The 25,921-nt window shown below is 35.8% G+C and overlaps 1 protein-coding gene across 15 annotated transcripts in view; it reads left to right on the forward strand.

Moving 5' to 3' along the window:
• ERBIN (erbb2 interacting protein) overlaps window positions 1-25,921 on the forward strand; it is a 118,293-nt gene that overhangs the window by 21,362 nt on the left and 71,010 nt on the right. For all 15 annotated transcript variants that reach the window (XM_035713486.2, XM_025448025.3, XM_049103181.1 and 12 more), the window contains 3 exons: window positions 11,365-11,412; window positions 16,729-16,926; window positions 19,915-20,032. In XM_035713486.2, the coding sequence (XP_035569379.1) occupies window positions 16,738-16,926; window positions 19,915-20,032 (307 nt within the window). In that variant the 5' untranslated portion in view covers window positions 11,365-11,412; window positions 16,729-16,737. Of the gene's footprint in view, window positions 1-11,364; window positions 11,413-16,728; window positions 16,927-19,914; window positions 20,033-25,921 lie in introns of those variants that run through there.

Below are 25,921 nucleotides of genomic sequence, written 5' to 3' on the forward strand. Positions count from 1 at the left end.
TTCCCCCAAGACCTTTGTAGTACGGCATTAAATAAATAGGGAACTAAATGGTATGGCTAAAAAACAAGAAAAAATAATATTTGAGTAGTAGAAGCAGCTTAAAATTTTCTCTTTTATTTCCTATGAATCTGATGCTATTTTACTTAAAATATAGATGAGCCTTTGGGGTGCCTAGCTGGCTCAGAGGAGCATGTGACTCTTGATCTCTTCGAGTCATCTCAGGGAGATGAGTCTTTTAGCCCTAAGCGATGTTTGGAATGATTTAATAGAATTACAGATATTATGACTAAATTTTAATCTGAATTCTACAGCTTTTACCAAGTGGTGGTATTTTTAAATTTTTCTGATAAGCTTTAAAAATCTTGTGTAACAAGGTGTTGAGAGTTCTGGCTTGCTTTCTTTGAAAGGTTTGCGATGTTTATTTTATTTTTTTTTAATTTTAATTTTATTTATTTTTGTTTGTTTGTGATGTTTATAATCATACCTAGGCTAAGTTAACCCTAAAGCAAACACATTAGCCTTACAGAAAAGTGAAGATTCAGACTGGCTTCTAGTTTTTGTTTTGCCAGTTCTCACCTTTTTTCTGATTTTTGGTCATGGTTTCTTCTCTTGAACCCAGGAAGAAGTATGCTTAGGAGGAAATTCACCTTAGGAAGTGAGGGCTTGTCTGCACCATGTGAATTTTTCATTTTAATAGAGGTTGATTTTAGAGGATCCAGAATATGTAACTAATGGAATTTCAAGCAGTGGTATTCATGTCCAGGATTCTCAAATCAGGTCATGTTTTTCAGCAGGTTTGGTTCAGTTTCTAGGACAGTATACACACTGCATAAAAACATATTTTATTTATAGCTCTCTTCATTTAAAACACCACATAAAGAACTGAAGAAGTAATTGCCAACAGTGGGTAGAATGAGGAGCCCACAGGAAGGTAAAATACCTCACCTGAGCAAAGGATTCGACTCTAGTTAAGTTGTATAAAGATAAATTGGGATTAGATTATGGACTTCTGGGTGTAAGTAATTTATCTTAAGTTTTTAAAGAGAGAGGGAAGGGATCCCTGGGTGGCGCAGCGGTTTGGCGCCTGCCTTTGGCCCAGGGCGCGATCCTGGAGACCCGGGATCGAATCCCACATCGGGCTCCCGGTGCATGGAGCCTGCTTCTCCCTCTGCCTGTGTCTCTGTCTCATTCTCTCTCTCTCTCTCTATGACTATCATAAATAAAAATTTAAAAAAAAATTAAAAAAAAAAAGATAGAGAGGGAAGCGGTTAAATAATCTTAAGAAAAAAGTCAAGTGCTTACTGAATGCATTGGGAAAGCAGTTTGGAATGTGTTGTGTTAATACGTCATAATGGCATTAACTGGTGTATTTTTTTTAGGGTGTTTTTTCTTTTTCTTTCTTTTCTCTACTCTGGACTTGAACCCTGAGATCGAGAACTGAGCTAAGACCTAGAGTCGGACGCTTAACCAACTGAGCCACCCAGATGCCCCTAGATATTTTTTCAATTGAGTTATAGTTGATGTAGAATAAAATTCACTGCTGAAAGTATATACTTCAGTGTTTTTAGTACATTTATGAAGGTCAATAACTATCATCATTTAATTCCAAAATACCTCATCACCTTAAAAAACCCTGTACACATTAATAGTCATTCTTGTTGCCTCTAGCCCTAGACCCTGGCAACCATTAATCTACTTCCTTTTACTATGAATTTGCCTTTTTTTTTTTTTTAATTTATTCATGAGAGACATTGAGAGAGGCAGAGACACAGGCAGCTGGAGAAGCAGGCTCCATGCAGGGAGCCCGATGTGGGACTCAATCCTCGGACTCCAGGATCACACCCTGAGCAGATGCTCCCACGGAGCCACCCAGGTGCCCCACTATGAATTTTCCTTTTTGAGACATTTCATAAAAATTGAATCATATGGCAGCCCAGGGGGCTCAGTGGTTGAGCACCATCTTAGGCTCAGGACCTGATCCTGGAGTCCTGGGATCGAGTCCTCCACCTGCTTCTTCCTCTGCCTGTGTCTCTGCCTCTCTCTCTTTCTCTCTCCCTCTCTCTCATGTGTTTCTCATTAATAAATAAGTAAAATCTTTTTTAAAAATTGAATCATACTGTGTGTGACCTTTGTGTAAGGCTTCTTTACCATAGCATAATGTTGTCAAAGCTCATCCATGTTGTATCCTGTATCAGTAATTAATCTCTTTTTATAGCTGAATAATAATTCCATTGTGTGGATATACAACATTTTGTTTGTCCATTAATTAGTTGATGGGTATTGAATTGTTTCCACTTTTTGGTCACTATAGGTAATACTGCTGCGAGTTTTTCAGAGAGGGTTTGTTTTCACTTCTCTTGATTATATAACTATTAGTGGAATTGATGGGTCATATGGTAACTATGTTTAACTTTTTGGAGGAACTGCTAAACTTTTTTCAAGTGACTTCCTAGTTATATTTCTATCTGCAACGTATGAGGATTCCAGTTTCTTTACATCTTCCCTGGCACTTGTTATTGCCTGTCTTTTTTATTGTAGTCATTCTTAATGGGTATAAAATTTTATTTCAGTGTGATTTTGATTTGTGTTTCCCTAATGACTGATAATGTTGAGTGCCTTTTCATATGTTTATTGACCATTAGTATATCTGGAGAAATGCTTCCTCAAATCCTTTACCTGTTTTTAAGTTTTGTGTTTTTTATTGTTGTAATAGTTCTTTATGTATTCTGGATACAATTCCCTTATCAGATATGTGATTTACAAATATTTTCTCTCATCCTGTGGGTTGTCTTTTTCACTTGCTTGATAAGATTATTTTTTGAATTTTAATGGATTTTTTCTAGTATTTTTTTCATGAATGTGGTGCAAATGTTTTTTTATTGAGTAAATATTCTGTTTCTAGGACTTTTGTTGAGAAGAATGTTGCCTTTTTAAAAATTCATTATGGCGTTGTCAAGAAGATCCATTTTACCTCCTTTTCATTTTCACCCCTACTGTTAATAGATTTTTCTCTTAGCATTCCTAGAATTCATTTTCCATAGCTATGCTTAGTATTACTACTGTATTTGAGTTTCTCCTACATAATTTAGGTTTAACTAACTATTTGGTTTTTTGAAGTATTCTCGAGTATAAATGTTATATTGATGCAGTATGCTAACTTTGATAATTGTTGATATCAGAATTATATTCAATTTGTAATAAGAATTGAGAATTTTCTCATATTTCTTATAACCCCTAACTCTTGCAATCCAATTCCATTCCTTTTAAGTTTGCAAGCACTTAAGTGCTTGGTGTCTTTTAGAATAGTGATTTATTGGTAAACTCTTAAATTTCATCCATGATTTTCTATTTCCTGAGACTGTTTTATGATTTATATTTTATAGTAAGTCATGCAAAATTTAAACATTACTATATATTAAATTTAGTAATATATTTTAAAAGACTTTTTTTGTTTTGCAATATGAAGATCTACATTTACTCCAAAGTACAGAAATAATGTTTTTTTAAAGATTTTATTTATTTATTTGACAAAGTGAGAGAGCATAAGCAGGGGAGCAGTAGCAGGGGGAGAGGAAGACTCCCCTCTGAGCAGAGAGCTCCATGAAGGGCTCCATCCCAGAATTCTGGGATCATGACCTGAGCTGAAGGCAGACTCTCAACTGACTGAGCCACCCAGGCATCCCAGAAATAATTTTTGTAAGATTTTATTTATTCATAGAGACACACAGAGAGAGAGAGAGGCAGAGGGAGAAGCAGGCTCCATACAGGAAGCCTCACATGGGACTCGATCCCGAGTCTCCAGGATCACTCCCCAGACTGCAGGAGGCGCTAAACCACTGCGCCACTGGGGCTGCCCCCAGAAATAATTTTTATATGTGCTATTCCCATTCTGATTCCTACTGATGTGTTTTGTATTGGTGCTCTTTTTTTTTTTTTTTTTTTTTTTAAATCTCTGCCTTACTCTTGCTCCCTCAGGTCATTTTCTGGACAGACTACCTGTACTTAAGTTCTTATCTGATCCTTTTCTTTTGGGAGAACCCAAACTAGGACAGGTATCTTTTGAGTACTTATTATTTAAAGAGTTGATAACATTTAAAGACTTAACTGTATGATCACCAAGGGTATGAGTATGGAGAAGAGGACCAAAATCTGTGTTGTTGGTGACTATATGTGTTAAATGGTTGGTATGAAGAGGAACAACTAGAAAAGGAGACTGGGGCATAATTAGTGGTGTAATAACAAAATTAGGAGCCTGTAATGTTTTGGAAACTAAGAAAATGTGGAAAGAAGTAGGGGAATGATGCTTCTAATGAAACAGTTCAAGTGAGATGTGAACTTAGAATTTATCTATTGAATTTGGCAATATGTGAGCCATTGATGAACTAAGAAGAATAGTTTCCATTGAAGTGATGGAGACAAAAGTGTGATTGGAGTGTATTTAAGAACAATTGATGAAATAATTGAAGACAGTGTATATAGACAATTTGTTTGGAATTTTATTGTACAGGAAAGCAGAGAAATAGATTGGTAGCTGGAGAAATTTCTTGAAAGAGAGATTTCTTTTCTAAAGATTTTATTTATTTATTTGAGAGAAAGCACCAGTTGGGGGAGAGGGAGAAGGAGAAACAGACTCTCTCCTGAGCAGAGAGCTCAGTGTGAGGCTTGATCCCAGGATTCTGGGATCATGACCTGAGCTGAAGGCAGATGCTTAACCCACTGAGCCACATGGGCGCCCCAAGAGAGGTTTTCTTCAGATAAATACGCACAAGTGGAATTGCTGGATCATATAGCTGGATTTCTTTTCAGGGAGGGACCTCCACATTGTTTTACATAGTGGCTGCACCAATTTACATTCTCTCTAAAAGTGCAGAAGGGTTCCTTTATCTCCACATCTTCAACAATACTTGTTATTTCTTGTCTTTTTGATAATAGCCATTCTGAGTTGTGGGATGTGATATCTTATTATTTTGATTTGCATTTCCCTGATGATTAGTGATGTTGAGCATCTTTTCATCTCTCTGTTGGCTACTTGTTATTTTTCTTTTAAGTGTATATTCAGATTTTCTGCCCATTTTTAAATTGGATTTTTTTTGGTCATTAAATTGTGTGAGTTCTTTAGATATTTTGAATAATAGTATTTTCTCCCATTCTGTAGGTTACCTTTTCCTTATGTTGATGGTTTCTTTTGCTGTGCCAGAGGCTTTTTATTATGACGTAGTACTACTTACTTATTTTTGTTTTTGGTGTCAGATTAAAAATCATTAACAAGACCTACCTGAAGAAGCTTACCCACCTGTATTTTCTTCTAGGAATTTTATGGTTTTAGGTCTTAGGTTTGTTGTCTTTTTTTTTCTTCCTTTTTTAAAAAGATTTTATTTATTTGAGAGATAGCACATACAAGCTGGAGAAGGGAGAGGGACAAGAGACTATGCTGAGTGTGTAGCATCATGCAATGCTCAATCTCATAACCTTGAGATTATAGCCTGAGTTGAAATCAAGAGTTGGACCCTTTACCGACTGAGCACCCCAGGTGTGCCCCAGGTTCAAGCCTTTAATCTATTTTGAGTTAATTTTTGTATATGGTGTAAGAACGTTGTCAAGTTTTATTCTTTTGCCTGACTCTAGTTTTCCCCCTATCATTAATTGAAGGGACTGCCCTTTACCTTACCCATTGTGTTTGGGTAAAAATATTGACCGTATTTTTTGAAAAATGCATTGGAATTTCGATAGAGATTGCATTGAATTCTTAGATTGCTCCGGGTAGTATGGGCATTTTACCTGTACTGATTCTTGCAGCTCATGAATATGAAATAATTTCTCATTTATTTGTATCTTCAGTTTCTTTCATTAATATCTTAGAGTTTTCAATATGTAGATCTTTCATCTCCTTCATTAACTTTATTCCTAGGTGTATTGTTCTTTGATACAATTGTAAATGGGATTTTAAAAAATTTTTCTTTCCGATAATTTTTTTTAAAGATTTTATTTATTTATACATGAGAGACAAAGAGAGAGAGAGGCAGAGACACAGGCAGAGGGAGAAGCAGGCTCCACGCAGGGAGCCTGATGCGGGAATCGATCCCGGGACCCCAGGATCACGCCCTGGGCTGCAGGGAGGCGCTCAACCACTGAGCCACCCAGGCGTCCCAACTTTCTGATAATTTTTTATTAGTGAATAAAAATTAAACTGATTTTTGTATCCTGCAACTTTACCAAATTCAGTTATTAGTTTTAACAGTTTTTTTGATGGAGTCTTTAGTATTTTCTATATATACTATTATGTCATCTGTAAATAGTGACAGTTTTACTTTTTCCTTTCCAGTTTGAATGCCTTTTATTTATTTTTCTTGCCTATTTGCTTTGGTGGGGAGTTGATAGCTTCACTGGTGAATTCTAAGACGACTTAGTAACCTGTCCTTTTTTTAAAAGCATCTGACAAAAATTCAACATCCAGTTATAATAATTCTCAACAGAGTGGGTGTAGAAGAAACATATGTCAATATAGTAAAAGCCATATATGACAGGCTTACAGTTAGCATCCTACTCACTGGTGAAAACCTGAGAGCCTTTCTTCTAAGATCAGGAACAACACAGGGATGCCCCCTCTTGCCACTTTTATTCACTAAAGTAGATTTTATATTGTCATTGCTATTGGTTACATGGACGTATACAGTTTCCAAACTGTAGGGATCTGTCCCTTTCTTTATGTAAATAATCTGTAGGAATGTAAGACAGAAATTTATACAAATGTGGCACTCCTTAGTAACTTCAGTATGTATGCCTACAACTTTATTCAACACTAACATTTTTGTAAAACATGTTTAGGCTAACAATGGTTTGTTATGAAAGTTGGATTAGTAGTGCAAATATTGAAGAAACTCAGCTTTCTACTAGATTAGAATCCGGCCAGTAGGGTTCAGACATCGATGTTAGTCTTACAGCTCTAAGTATGGAACTATCTCTTTGTTGCTGTATATGTTATAGGCATAGCACATTTTGTATATTCAGTTATTGAGTTTTGTCCTTCAGGACCCAATGCTCTTGTATAGCATTTATAATTTTTTTCATTGTACAAATTTCTTACCTTTTTAAAACAATTTATTCATGAGAGAGACAGAAACACAGGCAGAGCAGCCCGAGTGGCGCAGCGGTTTAGCGCTGCCTTCAGCCCAGGGTGTGATCCTGGAGACCCAGAATCGAGTCCCACGTCGAGCTCCTTGCATGGAGCCTGCTTCTCCCTCTGCCTGTGTCTCTGCCTCTCTCTGTGTCTCTCATGAATAAATAAACAAAACCTTAAAAAAAAAAAAAAGAAAGAAAGAAATGCAGAAGGAGAAGCAGGCTCCCTACAGGGAGCCTGATGTGGGACTCAATCCCAGGACCCCGGAATCACGACCTGAGCCAAAGGCAGATGCTCCACCACTGAGCCACCCAGGCATCCCAATTTCTGACCTTTCTATATATATATTTTTTTTCATATCCATATTTTCATTATTGATTATTCATTTACTTACCTGTAATGGGTTAATAGTGTCCATTAAATGACTCAGTACTAAGGACAGGTATAGCGAATATAGATTAACAAACACCAGGATAGCCATAATCAAACTAAAATGATCTTATATAACCACTGACTGCTCATAGCTGTGAGCATGCCTGATGATCCTTTGTTGTACATTTTAGCTTTTGAACTCATTTAGAAAGATTGCTCCAGCAATAAAATCTCTCTCAAATCTAGTCAGGTATATCATGTGATCTCTTTAAATCGATGGGAAAGTATAACATACTGTATTTTATTTTATTTTATTTTGTATGATAGTCACAGAGAGAGAGAGAGAGAGAGAGAGGCAGAGACATAGGCAGAGGGAGAAGCAGGCTCCATGCACTGGGAGCCCGACGTGGGACTCGATCCCGGGTCTCCAGGATCGCGACCTGGGCCAAAGGCAGGCGCCAAACCGCTGCGCCACCCAGGGATCCCAACATACTGTATTTTAAAAACCTTTATAGTGACTTCACTTTTCACTTTATAGTAATACCCAAGCTGAGAGTCTGTCAAAATAATGGTAGAGAATTAGGAGGGAGGAAAGATGGTGGTTTGAACACAGATGAAATAAGATTGACCATGTGCTGATTATCGTTGAGAATGTTGCACAAAAAGAATTACATCAGCACTTTAAGATAGAGAATCTTGAGTTTTCTATCTAATCTCCAAAATAAGAATCTCCAGAAGGATGCCTGGGTGGCTCAGTCGGTTAAGTGTCAGACTATTTCAGCTCAGGTTGTGATCTCTGAATCATGAGATTGAGACCTGCACTGGGCTCCACATTTAGTGCAGAGTTCTGCTGGTCCTCTCCCTCTGTTCCTCCCCTCACTCACATGCTTATTCACCTCTCTCTCCCTCTCTCTCTCTCTCTCAAATTAATTAATTAATTAATAAAATCTTGCAAAAAGAGTCTCTAGAAAGAAGGCACAGTGATCTCTTTCTATATATTTTTAAAGATTTTATTTATTTATTCATGAGAGACACAGAGAGAGGCAGAGACACAGGCAGAGGGAGAAGCAGGCTCCCTGCAAGGAGCCCGATGTGGGACTCGATCCCGGGACTGGGATCATGCCCAGAGTCAAAGGCTGATACTCAACTGCTGAGCCACCCAGGCGTCCCCAGTAATCTATATTTTTGAAAAATAACCTATATGAATTTTATTTAGCTAGTCATACTATTGCACGCAAGGTGTGTTTTGTTTTGTTTTCCTCCTTATGAGCAGCTTTTTTATTGGTGGGACATCTTGCTAGGACAATCTATGAGTTGTTGCCCAAATCTCTTTATGGAAATTTACCAATGGGCTCTTCTAACTAGATTATGCCTATCTGCTTACAAATCAAATGTTGTAACACTTGATTCACATTATACTCTTGCTACTGCTCTGTTTTTCTAATGTCCTTTGTAGCCAAATTATCTGAGTTGTCTGAATTTGCTGTCAGGTTATCCTCTTTCTTCTTGAATCACCTCCACATTTTGTTTAGTTTCTACCCCTCCACATTAAATGATCTTGTCAGGATAATCAGTGATCTTTTTTTACACATTGGTAATTCTAAATTCTCTTTAACATAGTTAATAACTTCTTCCTCCTTGAAATATTTTCACTTTGCTTTTATGATATATCACTTTTTTTTTTTTTTTGACTCACTGTCTCTCTTCAGTGTCCTTGCTGGTTCCATCTTTACTTTCTTATCTCTTATTTTTGTAATATCCCAGGGCTCAGTCATTGGACCTGTTCTTTTTTGTGTCCATGCTCATGCTCTTGATGCTTTCATGTAATTTCCTTGCTTTAAATATCATTTCTAAGCAGATGACTTCCAAATTTATATCCTCAGCTTGGATCTGTCCCCATATCTCTGAATGCCCATATTCAACTGCACACTAAAGATCCTACTAGGACATCTTTCAGGTATTTTAAACTAACATTTCTAAACACAAAGTTCACATCTCTCTTCTCTCCAACCTGGTCTTCCATAGCCATATTCCATTTCAGCTTATTGACAATTCCATTTTACCAGATTATCACATTTGTAGGAGTATGTTGAATGACAAATTTAGTGACCATCTTTGCTTGCTATACACAGAGGTATTTTTTGTGGCATGTACTATATGTAGAATTTGTGGGGAAGGTTAAACAACTCAGCAGTACTAAACCATTTGGCACAGAGAAAAATAGCCCAATAAATTTAGGATAACTAAAATTTTGAAACACAAACTTAGTAGCATTATGAATTTTTAAGAAAAAGATTATGATGTATTTATGTATTTCTTAATGTTCCTGTTTTGGGTTTAGGCTATTGCACTTTGTAATGTGTCAGCTCTAGGTACAGGAAGCTTTGCAATGGTTTAAATTAATTGGCGGGGTGGGGGGGCGGGGGGGGCGGGGGTTAGCTTTCTTACATACCAAGAAACCCAGAAAAAGGCAGTAGTTTAACATGGTCCATTTCCAAAAAGAAAAGTCCATTTCCTCAGCACTGCTATTAGAGACCCCCAGATTGTTTTGTTTCTCTTCTTTGTCAGCCTCCTTGTTTTTTTAATACTCAGACTTGTTGACTCATGGTCATAGGATTGTTGTTGCCTCAGTAGACATGTTTATATCTATCCCTAGATAAGGAGCACAAATATTTGCCTATAACCAACCCCATTCCATTCTCAAAGCAGACTTCATATGTCACTGATCTCAACTGTGTCCTCCGACTCCTGTCCATCCATCTTGAAAGGATCTATTGTGGATATTTAGCTGGGTTCATTACTACCCCAAATAAAGTAAAATTTCTGTAAAGGGAGGAATAGAATCTGAGCATCTGTTACCATTGTCTGCTTTACAGAACCATCAGAAACTACTGAATATAGGGGTGCCTGGGTGGCTTCGTTGGTTAAGTGTTCAACTTCTGGTTTTGGCTCAGGTCATGATCTTGAGATCATGAGATCGAGTCCTGAATCATGCTCTTTGCTCAGTGCAGAGTTTGCTTCAGATTCTCTCCCTCTCTCCCTCTCTCTCTCTCTCCTTCTGTCTTCCCCGTCTCCCTGCCAACTCTCACTTGTGTGCTCCCTCTCTCAAATACATACATACATACATAAGAAAGATTTTATTTATTTATTCATGAGAGACACACAGAGAGAGGCAGAGTCATAGGCAGAGGGAGAGGCCAACTCCTTTTGGGGAGCCTGATGTGGGACTCCATCCCAGGACCCCGGGATCATGACCTGAGCCCAAGGCAGATGCTCAACCACTGAGCCACTCAAGCATACCTAAAGAAAATTATTTTTTGGAAAAACTATTAAATTTAATACAATTGGTGATTTGAATTTGTTTGGAAAAACCTTATTCTTTCTCAGTAGTTTCAAATAAATGGGATTTTAGTGGTAGTTGGGTATTTATTATTTGATACAGATGAGCGCTTACCATAGTTTAAAAATTATTAAAAACAATCCAGTGACTGATTAAGAAGCTAGCTATGTATTTAAAGGTTAGCAAATTTGTGTGTTTAATACTAGTGAATTTTTGAGAATTATAATTTACATTTTGATACAAATAAGAATTTAGAAGAGATGATCTTTAAAGCCATAAAGATCTCTTTTTATTTATTTATGTTTGTTTGTTTATTTATTTTTAAAGATTTTATTTATTCATGAGAGATATACTAAGACAGAGACACAGGCAGAGGGAGAAGCAGGCTCCATGCAGGGAGCCCGATGTGGGACTCGATCCTGGGACTCCAGGATCATGCTCTGAGCCAAAGGCAGACACTCAACTGCTGAGCCACTCAGGTGTCCCAAGATCTCTTTTTATTGTTAATTTTGTTTCTTTATTTTGGTTTCCACAGAATGTTGGCTCAATTAAGAAACATCAGGGAGATAAATTCAACCCAGTGGTAAGTAGCTTTAATTTGTTTTGTTAGAAAGTGTTTGGCTTGTTGTTATGCCTTTTTTTTCTTGGTTGGCTTTTCTTTCTTTCTCCATTTGATTAGAATATTTTTATGTTTCCCTTGTTAAGTCCGGTTTATAAAGTGGCTCTTAGTTATCTTAACACTAAAATTCTAATGACTGTTCCCATGTTGATCACTTCCTTTTGAAAACAGGCCAGGCTTTCTTCCTCTCGTTTACTTCCTTTTAGTATTGTATAAGGGAGGCTCTTTTTGGTTGTTAGTACTCATTTATTTCTCTTTCATATGATATTTTCCTCCCATTCCCTCAGTAATGAAGTTCCCCCTCCTTTCTTAGCAATCAGCAGTTTTAATCTGCTATAAATTAGAGTTCATTTTTGTATGGGCTGTAGGCCCACTGAATTCAATCTGAGATCTAAAACTGCTCTCTTCATAGCCTCTGTCCACAGGAAATTTTTACTTAAGATGTAAATTGTTTCCTAGAGCATCTAATTTCCTTTTTTAAAGTCATAGTCTCTTCTTAGAAGTTGTGAAACTTCTGACCACCCCACTCGTCTGTCTACAACATGATCTCTTTATGGTTAGCACTACAAAAAAACCTTGGAGATGTTTTACCTTCATTAACAATTACTCTGTCTTATAAATTGCCTTATGCTTCATGTGTGCTGCACAGGTGATATCTAAGATACACTCTTTTTAATTACATATATTTGGTCATAAACTTTTCATGCCCTTTATTCTCAGCTAGCAGTTATACTCTCAAATCCATTATAATTTCAGGAATTTTTAGGCCATATCTTACAAGTTCTTTGGTACTATCATATTATATAAATATAAGCATGCAATATGTATAATTTGATAAACAGAATAATATTTTCAAACATCAAACCAACACTGTCCCACAGAACTTTCTGCACTGATAGAAATAATGTTCTCTGTCTTCTGTTACTGAGTACAGTAGCCACTAGCCACACATTTGGCTGTTGGGCTTTTAAAATGTACTTAGTGTGACTGAGAAACTAGATTTTTAATTTTATTTAATTTAACTTGAATTTTAAGTTAAAAATGGTTAAGATGGCCACATGTCTAATGGCTACCATGTTGGAAAGAGCAGATTGAGTTCCCCATTGTTCTTAAGTGTCCTCTTAACTTGTTATCAGTTTAAATCTTAAAATCTCTTGAGCAGAAATTTCATACTCATTTTTGGAATCTTTTAATTTGGGGATCTCATAAACACACAGGTATAAGCTAAATTCCCCTGTGGCAATGAAATTTTTTTTTTTTTTAAGATTTTATTTATTTATTCATGAGAGAGAGTGAGTCAGAGACACAGGCAGAGGGAGAAGCAGGCTCCATGCAGGGAGCCCGATGTGGCAGTCGATCCCGGGTCTCCAGGATCATGCCCTGGGCTGAAGGCGGTGTTAAACTGCTGAGCCACCCAAGCTACCCTGAAATTCTTATTAGATCAACAAAACTGCTCATTCTTACCAGTAAAACTATATTCTTAATAAGCATTCAGTAAACTTTTCTGGATATTCTTTATTGATAAAGTTTTTTTGTTTCTATTGAAGTATAATGGACCTAACTATATTAATTTCAGGTGTATGGTGTAACAGTGATTTGATATGTGCATATATTGCTAAATGTCCACCAAAATCTAACATCTATCACCATATGTAGTTATACATTTTTTTTCTTGCTATGAGAAAACTTTTAAGATCTACTCTCATAGCAATTTTCAAATACACAGTACATTATTATTATTAACTATAATCACCATGCTATATATTACATTCCCATGAGGCAATTTCATATAGAAACTTTTATATTTGACATCATAGTGTAGGGGAAGAAACATTTTCCTTGGCCCTTTTTTCTTTGGCTAGGTCTGAAAACTAACTTCACAAAGATAGTTTAATAAGAGAAAGCATGCAAATTTATTTAATACAAGTTTTTAAGTGGCAGAGGAGCTTTTATAAAGAGTAAGGACATAAAGAAACCATTAAAACTTCGTATTTTTATGCTAGGTTTGATGAAGAGTGTGACTTGCATAGAAAGAAGTATGATAAGTCAGAGTATGAGGTTTATTTTTTTTTTTTATCTTTATTTTTTAATTTATGATAGTCACAGAGAGAGAGAAAGAGAGAGAGAGGCAGAAACACAGGCAGAGGGAGAAGCAGGCTCCATGCACCGGGAGCCCGACGTGGGATTCGATCCCGGGTCTCCAGGATCGCGCCCTGGGCCAAAGGCAGGCGCCAAACTGCTGCGCCACCCAGGGATCCCAGAGTATGAGGTTTAATGTAGTAAACTGGGGGAAGTTTAATAAAGCCCATTTGTTAGGATTCGTCTCCATTCTTTAGAGATTAGATTGGTTTTTTCCTCCAGGTATAAGGAAGGCACTTCTCACATGAGGACTTTATGACCTATTTCATTGGAGAAGTGCAAAGGGAGCAGCATGACCTTCCTGCTTCTGTTGTTTTCTCACATTCCTTAAGTTGAAAGAACTCAATATGTCATGGTACCGTACTTTGGAGTGGTGTGTTCTGAATCTGATCAGTATTTTATTTTTGTAAACTCTAAAGGAGAAGTGCCTAGTAAAGACCTATTGATATTTTATTCATTTTGAGAATATGATTTCATGTCTATCATTATGTATTTAGGAGCAGTAATGCAGTAAGAGCAAAGAATCAGTTTCTTTATGGAAAAATAGGAATAATAATACATGTCTTAGATATATGAGGATGAAATGAGAATATACATTTATATATTTTATATATATTATATATATTTTTATACATATTATTTATATTTTATATATTTATATATTTTATCTAAAGAACTTAGCACAGTACCTGGCACATGGTGATTGACCAAGAATAGTTATATTTTTAAAAGATTGCAAGAGAAATGCTTAGTTGTCAAACACTTTAAGAATATCACATAATTTAGGGGTCCCTGGGTGGCGCAGTGGTTTGGCGCCTGCCTTTGGCCCAGGACGCGATCCTGGAGACCCGGGATCGAATCCCCCGTAGGGCTCCTGGTGCATGGAGCCTGCTTCTCCCTCTGCCTCTCTCTCTCTCTCCGTGACTATCATAAATAAATAAAAATTAAAAAAAAAAAAAAAAGAATATCACATAATTTGAAATAGAACAATTGGAAGCAGTACTGTGTAGAGCCATATTGAAGTCTGAGGCAAAAGAAAAACATTAGTAATACCAATCTTGTTTTTATTTTTTATTTTTTATTTTTATTTTTTTTAATTAATTAATTAATTTATGATAGTCACACAGAGAGAGAGAGGCAGAGACACAGGCAGAGGGAGAAGCAGGCTCCATGCACCGGGAGCCTGATGTGGGATTCGATCCCGGGTCTCCAGGATCGTGCCCTGGGCCAAAGGCAAGCGCTAAACCGCTGCGCCACCCAGGGATCCCCCAGTCTTGTTTTTAATTTAAGTATTAGTCATTTTGTTCATAAACAGATTATTTTTCAGTGATTTTTAATTTAAAAGGCAATGCAGTAAAATATTTAATTTGATTAGTGAGTTTTTTCGGTGCTTCATTCTATTTTGTGCTTGAGACCATTTCCCTCATTGGTTTCAACCTAGTCTTGGCCTTGGTTAGAAGTATTCTATTACTCTAAGAGTCTTCTGGCTTAAGCAAGAATTCCTATTTTACAAAGAGTTCTTAACTTGATTAACAGTCATTCTTATTTATTGAAGTAGGCTTTTCTTTGGTAGTATAATCTTAGACTAGTTGGAATTAATCTATGGATATGTAAATTAAAATTAGCCAATTTTAAGCAGCATTGTTGCTTAACCAACATTAACCAACCAGTGGCTCAGTTGGTTAAGTGTCAGCCTTTGGCTCAGGTAATGATCCTAGGATCCTGGGATTGAGCCCTGCATTGGTCCCCCTGCTCAGTGGGGAGTCTGCTTCTTCCTCTCCCTCTGCCGCTCCTCCTGCTTGTGCACTCACTCTTTCTCTCTCTCTCTATCAAATAAGTAAATAATCTAAAAAAAAAAAAACAACAAAAAACCTGGAGACTTTTCACTAATTTCCCCCATTTAACTTGAAACAAATCTGTATATATACTTTATTAAGTAAGTTTATTCTCTAGTGTGTAACGTTACACAAAAAGAGGGTCTATAAGCTCTTTAGAAAAATGAAAAGAGGGCAGCCCGGGTGGCTCAGTGGTTTAGTGCCGCCTTCAGCCCAGGGCATGATCCTGGAGACCCGGGATCGAGTCCCACATTGGGCTCCCTGCATGGAGCCTCCTTCTCTCTCTGCCCGTGTCTCTCCCTCTCTCTCTACCTCTCTCTGTGTCTCTCATGAAGAAATAAATAAAATCTTAAAAAAAAAAAGAAAAGAAAAATTAAAAGACCAATATTTAATTGAAACAAGGTACACTTGACATACATTGGAATTTTGATGTAGAAGAGCCTTGGAGGGACGCGTGGGCAGCTCAGTGGTTGAGTGTCTGCCTTCAGCTCAGGGCATGATCCTGGAGTTCCAGGATCAAGTCCCACTAGGGCTCCTTGCATGGAGCCTGCTTCTCCCTCTGCCTATGCCTCTTCTTCTCTCTCTGTATGTCTCTCATGAATAAATAAAATCTTAAAAAAAAAAAAAAGAGCCTTGGAAAGTTAAAGGAGTGATTGATTCTGATGGCTCATTAAGGAAGACCTGAAAATAATTTGCAGTCCCACTTCCTACTCAAAACTCTGTAGTCAAAGTCTACAGAGTAGACTTATTTTATTTTTAAAATAAATAAATTTTTTTTTATTAGAGTAAGTGAGAGAGAGCATAAGAGGGGGAGGGGTAGAGAGAGGGACAAGCAGACCCCTTGATGAACAGGGAGCTTGATGTGGGGCTCGATCCCAGGACCCTGGGATCATGACATGAGCCAAAGGCAGATGCTTAACCAACTGAACCTCCCAGGCACCTCCAAATTCTTAATAAAAAAAATAGCTCTTACCCAGGAATTAAGGAAATATCTTTGTTATATTAGGGTTTTCTAGTTGAGAATAACCAAGACTCATGAAGCATGGGTTTTAAAGAAGCACATAAATAGCTATTTAGCGGGTCATTTTTTTTATAGTACAAAAGTACTTGAGTTTCATTTGAAATTCAGTATATATAAATTTACATAAATTTTGACAGTAAACAATGTTCAATGTATTCCATTGGATGTGTGTAAAGAAAGAGGTACCTGTCTTGATATATAGATTGCGATGAATTGGAATTTTTTTTGAAAAATTATTGGTTATAATATGTTTTAACTGAATTTACTTTTATTTGAATATTGCAGTGTCTAAAAATGACTACAAAACGAAGTTTGTTTGTGCGGTTGGTACCATGTCGTTGTCTACGAGGGGAAGAGGAGACTGTCACTACTCTTGATTATTCTCATTGCAGTTTGGAACAGGTTCCCAAAGAGATTTTTACTTTTGAGAAAACTTTGGAGGAGCTCTATTTAGATGCTAATCAGATTGAAGAGCTTCCAAAGGTATGTTAATACTGTGTTTTAAGAATTGCCATTGGTTATTTTTACGCAAGAAATATGATATCCCCGATGTTGCCATAATGCTATCAATGTATTTGTGTTTCCATTTTTTTTTTTTTGGTTCATTTTATCTTGAGATATGTAGCAGAGTTCAAAAAAAATTTTTTTTAAGATTTATTTATTTATTTGCGAGAGGGAAAGAGTGTGTACATGCGGATGAACAGGAGGTAGGGCAGAGGGAGAGGGAGAAAGAATCTCAAGTAGATTCCATACTGACCGTGGAGCCCTGCATGGGGCTGTCTCAGGACCCTGAGATCCTGACCTGAACCAAAACCAAGAGTTGGACGCTTAACTACTCTACCAAACAGGTGCCCCCCAAATTTTTATTTTATTTTAATTTTTTTTTTTAAGATTTTTATTTATTCATTCATGAAAGACACATAGAGAGAGACAGAGACACAGGCAGAGGGAGAAGCAGGCTTCATGCAGGGAGCCCAATGTGGGACTCGATCTCAGATTTGATCCTGGGACTCCAGGATCACGCCCTGGGCTGAAGGCAAACGCTCAACTGCTGAGCCACCCAGGCGTCCCACCCCAAAATTTTTAAAATACAATCTTAACCTTTATCTCTTCAAGTTAATTGCTTGAATATTTGAGAAAGTAAGTTAAAATTTTGTATTTAATTTGTTTTTTAGTGCCATTTTGGTAGGTAAGACTATACAATTTCTGCAGCCAGTAGATTTAGCTAGACAAAAATAGAAATTTTTTCTTCTAGTTTTTGTGAGATGTTGGTCTACGTTATTGTAATTGAGAATAAATTATCCTTTCGATTGTCACATAATAATTGTGTTATTAAGCAGGTTTTTAGAGGTAGTATTCTATTTGCCCCCATTTCAGTTTGTTTGAAAAGATTTTATAGAGGACTTAACATTTTTGAAATGTAAAAACAACTAGAGAAAGTTGTTTTGTTGCCATGAAACATCCTCTCACATTATCAGTTTGTTAAAATTTTTCATGGCTACTTTTTTTTTAAGTCCCAATCCCCTTCATTCTCAATTCCCTTCCTTGTTTACTGTGGAAAAACTGCAGTAGCTGCCCCCCCCCCCCGCCAAATTTTTATTTAAATTCTAGTTAGTTAACAGCTAGTGTAATATTGGTTTCAGAAGTAGAATTTAGTGATTGATCACTTACGTATAATACCCAGTGTTTAACATGAGAAGTGTCCTCCTTAATACCCATCACCCATTTAGCCATCCCCCACCCACCTCCCCTTTAGCTACCCTCAGTTTGTACAGTAGTTTTAATTTGTTAGAATGCTTTTCTACTCTAACATTAGTGTTTATCAAAACTGGATGGAGATGTGTTTGTGGATCATAAATATGTGTGGCATTTCCAAAAAGCAAACTGATTTGCACTGGTGGATTTAGAAAATAAAAACAGAGGACACCCAGTTAAATTATCATTTTTAGATGAACAATGAATATTTTTTTAGTATAAGTGTGTTTTATGCAGTAAATAGGACATACTTCTTCTAAAAATTCTTCCTTGTTTATTTCAAATCCAAATTTAATCAAGCATTCTGTATTTCATCTGGCAATCCTAACTAGAATAGAATAGAAAGTACAGTGTGTTGCATGTGTCCATTGTTGCATGAAATATTTGTGTTAAATTTCTGTGTGTATATACATACTGTATGGTAGTGCTTTGAAAAAGGCTTTTTCTTTGGTAGCTAGTAATAAAAACATTTGTTTTTTTTGTTTTTTTTTTTAATAAAAACATTTGGAAAGCCAATGCCATCCAAGGTTTTCTTAGAAAGAAATTGTATATGGCTATGGATAAAATATTAAAGATTGTGGGTTGCATGTTTATGAATTACTTCCCTAGGTTGTAATAAGGTACTTTGTAATTTACTTTTTCCTTACATATTGTTCTTTAGAAAGTAATTTATCTTACTTAGATTGTTCTGGAGAACTTGGAAGTCTGAGATTAGTACCTTTTTTGTAATAAGCAATAATAGTAGGATCTCAGCCTGGTGATTGGGTGGAAAAGAGAGTGTGATTTTTCTGTGATAGTGCAGATAACTGAATCACTTACACTACTTTCAGTTTTTGAAAGAACGCTCTTCTTAAATAGGGCTTATGCAGTGTCGTGTCATCCTGATAACAGCTTTTTGTTTGGTTTTCTAAACACTTTCCTTTTTATGAGCAGTTTCAGATTCACAGCAAAATTGAAATTTCTCATATATACCTACACTGTTGTCAACATCCTCTGTCAGAGTGGTACTTACATTAAAGTTGTTGAATCTATGTTGAAAAATTAACATCACCTGAAGTCCATAGTTTATGGTACGGTTCACACTTGGTGTTCTACATTGTATGTCTGGACAAATGTATGAAACGTATCCTTGATTATGGTATTGTACAGAGTATTTTCATTGCCCTAAAAATTCTCTGTGCTCCATACAGTTTTTTGGTATGGAATGTAGAAGTGACCCATTTACTTAAACTTTTGGTTAATGTATTTTATAAGTATATTTCATGCTTCTGATTTTAGCATAACAATATATTCGTTCCCTTTTTTTCATCCCAAATCAGAATTATGTATTTTGAGTCATTTTAAGTCAGTTGTACTTATTTGGGTTTAATATATGTAAATTTTCATTTTGAAATAAGGATGCTTGAAATAGATGTTTCAAAGTTTGCCATATTTAATAATTACTTATTTTTTACTACTTTAACAAAGAATACAACCATAGAGTTATTCTCACTGAATGCATTTTCCTCAGGGCAGAAGTACAAGGATGTAATGATTGAGTAGTTCAATTCTGTTCAGATACATAATAGCATGAAACAATAAGAAATCTTTCCTGGTATTTATGTGGGTATAAATCATTCAATTTAACATACTAATAATATTTATTTGTATAAAGGTTAATAAATGAAATGTTTAAGGAAACTTAATCAAAAATCCTTTTTTCCCTTGTTTCATTAGCAACTTTTTAACTGTCAGTCTCTACACAAACTGAGTTTGCCAGACAATGATTTAACAACATTACCAGCATCTATTGCAAATCTCATTAATCTCAGGGAACTGGATGTCAGCAAGAATGGTAAGATTTTTTTCCCCTGGCTTTCTGTACTTAGGAACATGTTATTTTATTAAAATTGTGTGTTAACAAACAAAAATACAAATACAAATTTAAAAAGTGTTACCATATTAGCTTTCATATATATAAAGCTTATAAATATGATAGTTTAAGGCAATGTGGAGATAGATGTAAAAACTTTAAAATGATCTTTAAATTAAGATGCTGTGGATACATGCATGCATGTATTTACTTATGTATCCTTAAATTTATATATTTATATATATCCATTGTCCTGTTGTTTGTGATGATGAGAAACTATTAACAACTGTAGCCCTCACTGTTGATTACACTATTTAATATAGCTATAGAGAGAAATCTAATGGAGCTCCATCAGTACTGGCATGCAGTATTTACGGTACGGTGTTAAAGGTCAAAAAAAAGTGCAATATTATAAATCAATTGAATATCATTGAATATTTATTGAAAGACCACCTTTTTTCAAGTACTGTATTAGGACCTAGGATTACAGTTAATGATGAGAAATAAAGGACGTGGTCACTGTTCTCTTGCTGTATATAGTCTTGGTTTAGTTTGATATACACTTATTTCAGTGTAGAAGATTCCAAAATGTTAAGTGCTTACCTGGTCCAATAGAGAGAGAAGTAAATACTTGAAAATTTTAGAATGAATGCATATTTCTTATGTAATTACAAAAAAAATTACGAGAGTCAATATTTAAATGGCCTGCTAAAAGATAAGACTTCAACAAACACTAAATACTAAGTCATATTCAAAGAATTCTTTATAATGTTTGGAAAAAACTTTATGAACAAGTCCCCAGAATTTAGTGCAGTAGCACCAGTAAATGCTTAGCAGTTGTTCCATACCTCTGGGTTGCAAAGTTTCTCTTTGTCTTGATGGTATGAACATACAAAAGTGATCTTTCTATCATATTAATTCTACATTTTAGGACTTGCAAAAACCACTTTAAGACTGATTGAGGGATCCCTGGGTGGCGCAGCGGTTTGGCGCCTGCCTTTGGCCTAGGGCGCGATCCTGGAGACCCAGGATCGATTCCCACGTCGGGCTCCCAGTGCATGGAGCCTGCTTCTCTCTGCCTGTGTCTCTGCCTCTCTTTCTCTCTCTGTGACTATCATAAATAAATAAAAATTAAAAAAAAAAAAACTTTAAAGACTGATTGAATTATCCTCTTTTCACAACCAGCAGTTCACTTTCAATGAATTAGCAACTGTATCTACTCATTTCCATAAAAAATTAAAATATATATTTATTGCATGCCTTCATTTAATAAACCCTAATTATTTTAGTTGTGGGCAATCCGTATCAAATAATTGCACATTTGTAGGAAGGTCATCAATTTAATACTTCTATTTTAGGGATTAAATCTTTTTTAAGGAGGTATAATGTGTTCACATTCATTCTATGTTCAGGGGAAGGTTATAGCAGTTAATGCTGTAGTGGGTTTTAGTTGTTAATAGCTTATAAATTTTAAGTTTAAAACTTGTAATTTTTAAAACTTCTATTGAAATATTTGACTTTCAGGTTAGAATTTTTCTGTTATTTGGGGGCACCTGGGTTGCTCAGTCGGTGGACCATCCCACTCTTAAAATTAGGTGTTGGTCTCATTTTGATCTCAGGGTTGTGAGTTTAAGCCCCATGTTGGGCATGGAGCCACTTAAATTTTTTTTTCCTGTGATATGAGAAATTTGTGTTTTAAATAAAAAATTTAGAATTTAGTAGCTACTTAGATTGGATTCATGTATGTCCTGTTTTTCTCAACTTATTTTGAAAATTTCATAGCCAGAGTAGAAGCCTATGGAAAAATTCACAGAACACTCAAGGATTCACCCACCGTTAGCATTTTACCATATTTGCTTTCTTTCTCTTCTAAAAATATATATGAATTTAAATATGTTGTGGGGAAAAGACATTGTTGCTTATATAAAATTTCTATTTAGTAAACCTATTTAAAATTTCAAGTTGCAGACAGGAACTTTACCTTTAAATATAGAAGCATTTCCCAAGAACAAGGAAATCCTTACACATAACCACAGTATCATGATCACTTTCAAGAAATTTGACATTACATTTTCCCTGTTGCCTAAAAGTGCCCGTTTCAGCTATTTGCCGCCCCTCCCCCCCCTTAAAGATCACATAGCATTCAGTTGTGTCTCTTCAATCTTTTAAAATCAGGAACAGTTTGCCCATCTTTTTGTTTATGTCTTTGCCATTTTGAAGAGTTCAGGTCAGTTGATTTTTAATTTGTGTGACTTTTCCCCTCATGATTTTATTTAGGTTAAGTAGATTTCCTCAGCTTGAAACTTCTCTTGAAGGACAGTTTGAAATGAATTTCCATTCCTCCTGCTTTAGTCGAGTGACAAGTATTGCTTAATAAATTTTAAAGTAATGAACTTAATCCATTGCCATTGTAGCTTTCCATAGTATTACCAAATGATAGAACTGTGTGACGTTGTAAGTCATCACATTGAACCTTCATCCCAAGGAGGTGTTTTCTACTTTTTGATAGTTTTAAATGGGAAATCTTAAAGTATAAGGAAAGAGACCTGAAATAATCTTGAATATTACTAATACAGTTGTATGCACCTGGGAAGGGCTGGCAAACTGCTACCACTTCTCATGGTATGATAATAATTCTTGGCTCAATAGTGAACATTTTTCATATATCTCTTGACAAATATATTAAGCACGGATTTATTACTCTGATTTGAGACTGATGCACTTTGGGTGCAGCATGTATAGACTCTCATGCAGCTTCTTTTTTTTTTTTTTTTTTTTTTCATGCAGCTTCTTAAAGAATGGTGTATTTGAATTATGGCAGCCTGTTTGTAGTGTTTCTTTTTTATTCTAGTTTGAGCAGTTTTTTTTTGGTTATATTGAAAACCTGTTTTATGTGATTCTATCAGCTTGTGTTTTTGAGGAGTTGGAAATAATTTCTGTATAGTGAGAAGATTTAAGATAAGCCCTCAAGCATTCTACCCAGAAAGAGGATGACATTAGTTATTGCTGCCCAATGAAAGCTTAATTTAATTTTTAGTGGAAATTTTATCTATTCTTTTCTTCTCTTTCTCTGTGATTTCACATAGAAAGGGCCTCATCTATATTTTATGTGGAAGAATCAGTCCCTTGCCTTTTACTTGTTTCCTTGCTTTTTTTCTTTGTTGTCTTTTTTTTTTTTTTTAAAGATTTTATTTATTTATTCATGAGAGACACACAGAGAGAGGCAGAGACACAGGCAGAGGGAGAAGCAGACATGCAGAGAGCCCGATGTGGGACTTAATCCCATGACTCCAGGATCACGCCCTGGGCTGAAGGCAGGTGCTCAACCCCTGAGCCCCCCAGGCGTCCCTCTCCTTGTTGTCTTAAACTGATCTCTAAATGAAACTGCACTGAAGTGTAAATTTATTTAATTTGCTCTTCCTTTTGTGTCTAAAGTTTTGCTTTATTGTTAGGTTTTTAAATAAAAAGTTTACCAAGCTGCTGTCCTAAGTCATTGCAGAAAGCAACTAATGTTTGAAAAATAATCATTTTTTGTGTTCAAATGCCTGTCCTTCTTGAAAACTAATGGGGATGATGATTAAAACATTCTGCAAAGTGGTTGATTGGGAAAGCTGGTGGGGAAGGGGAGATAAAAGAAATGAAGACTAACCTAGTTTGTAATTCATCTGTCTGAGCACACAGAATAGAAAGCCAGGAATTTATAAGGCACAGAAACCAGAAAGAGTGGCTCAGATCTTTCTAACTGATATGGGAATGCTAGAGAGGTTAAATAAGGCCTTTCTTTTTAATTGAGTCAAAAAGCCCAGGAAGAATGAATTGAAAGTTTGTGGTGAAAACAGAAACCAGTTCATTGAACCTGAGAAAATCTGATGATTAGGAACCAACTGCTGGAAAAGGCTCTCACTTTAAGCTCAGAGAAGTTAAATTGATTATGAGGAAAATTACTGATGACCTGGGAAGTCACTGTATTTTTTTCTTGTGTTTTCAAATTTCTGAAATTGCTAATGTGCTTAATAGTTGTTTAAATTGAGCTCTTGTAATAAAGTTTATTTAAGATAATGAGAGAAGAAAAACTGTGTGTTAAATACCCCAGGACTTAAATATTTTTAAACATTGATCACTGGTCCCTGCTAAGTATGTTAATAATGCAGGCTGTAACTGGGGTGTTCACACACTGCCTTATCATAGGCGTTATCACTCGTATTCTAGTGAAATCATACATTGGCTTGACCAGTATAATTATTTGAGTTTGCAATTCCTGGTTTAGACTGTTTTGACTGGAGCTCACTGTTATATTCTGTACTATTTATTACCATAGTTTTTCAAGTGCAGAAACAGTAAGGAACCAGTATTAACTTGCATTCTATAATTAGGACATTGAAGCATTGATACCCTCCCAGTAGAGATCACCAGGAACTCACCTTTCAACAGTTTGGGTTTATTATTTGATGCAATGAGCAAAAACCCATATCATGGGGATCTAAGGGGTGTCTCAAGGTGTTAAAAAAAAGACTTATTATAGGGTTTTGACTTCTATTTGGTGATTTGGGGGAACATTTAAGAATATGAGGTTTTACTCTGGGTGGGATCCTATCAGGAAGTAGGGGTAGTTCTATGATTGGGAACCTTTTTTTTTTTTTTTTTTTTTTTTTTTTTTAGATTTTATTTTAGAGAAAGAGAGAGTGTGAGTTAAGGGAGGAGTGGAGGGAGAGAATCTTCAAGCAGACTGATTGCTTGGTGCAGAGCCCGACATGGGGTTCAGTCACACAATCCATGAGAACACAGTCTGAGCTGAAACCAAGAATTGGACACTCAACTGATTGAGCCACCCAGGCACTCCTATGATTGGGAAACTTAATTTTATCTATAGGGAAGGAAAATTAGAACAAGCCTAAAGTTGTAATTGATAAAGAAATAGCAGTCACGCAGTATTTGCGAGAAGGGCTTGTTTGGTATTTTGTATTTTGGACGATGTTCACATTTGTTCAGACATGATTATAGTTGACCCTTGAATGATGTGGGGAGTTAGAAGCATCAACCCCATGCACTGTTGAAAATCTGTGTATAACTTTTGACTCCTCCGACCTCCAACTTAACTATACTAACAGCCTACTGTTGACCAGAACTCTTATCCCTAGCATATATGTGTATAATATATATAACATATACAACATATTTTGTGTGTTGTGTGTGTTATATACTATATTCCTAAAGTAAGCTGGAGAAAAGAAAATGTTATTAAAATCATAAAACGAAAAAAAACCATAAAACGTTATTTATAGTACTGTAAAAAAAAAAAATCATGGTTAAGTGGACTTGCACCATCCAAACCCATGTTAAAGGTTAACTGTACAAAGTTGCTTTAATTTTTATCTTTTACGGTCAAAGAATGGCCTAGTCTGATTTTGATAGTCTTTGAAGTTGTATAGTTCAACAAGAGAATACTGAGATGCTCCTCTGAATGCCAAGTAGTTAGCTCATAAGACCAGGCCAGCTCCTAAATGTCAGGAGGTATATTCTCTTTCTCAGGAGTAAAGAAAGAGTTCTTCTATAACTAAGTGATAGTAATAGAAGGAGGAAAGCCACATTTTGTAATATCTAAACTGGTGTTTTCATTTTATTAAGTTGAAGCAGCAGAGTCAAATTCTTATAAAAAGGGTACATCACAAAGAAGGAACACTATTAAATTCAAATGAGAATGAAAAAGGGAAAAGATACTTCGAATTGTTAGAGAATTAAAAAGTAACTCATAAAATTCAGGTTTTGCATACTTTAAGAATAAAATGAGCCATCTTTGAAGACTGGCTAATACAAGCATTTGAGAGTAGGTCTTGTCTTATTGAGAAAGTGACATGAGCAAGGACTTGAGAA

This window comes from Canis lupus, chromosome 2 (genome assembly GCF_003254725.2).
Source record: "Canis lupus dingo isolate Sandy chromosome 2, ASM325472v2, whole genome shotgun sequence".
Classification (NCBI taxonomy): domain Eukaryota; kingdom Metazoa; phylum Chordata; class Mammalia; order Carnivora; family Canidae; genus Canis; species Canis lupus.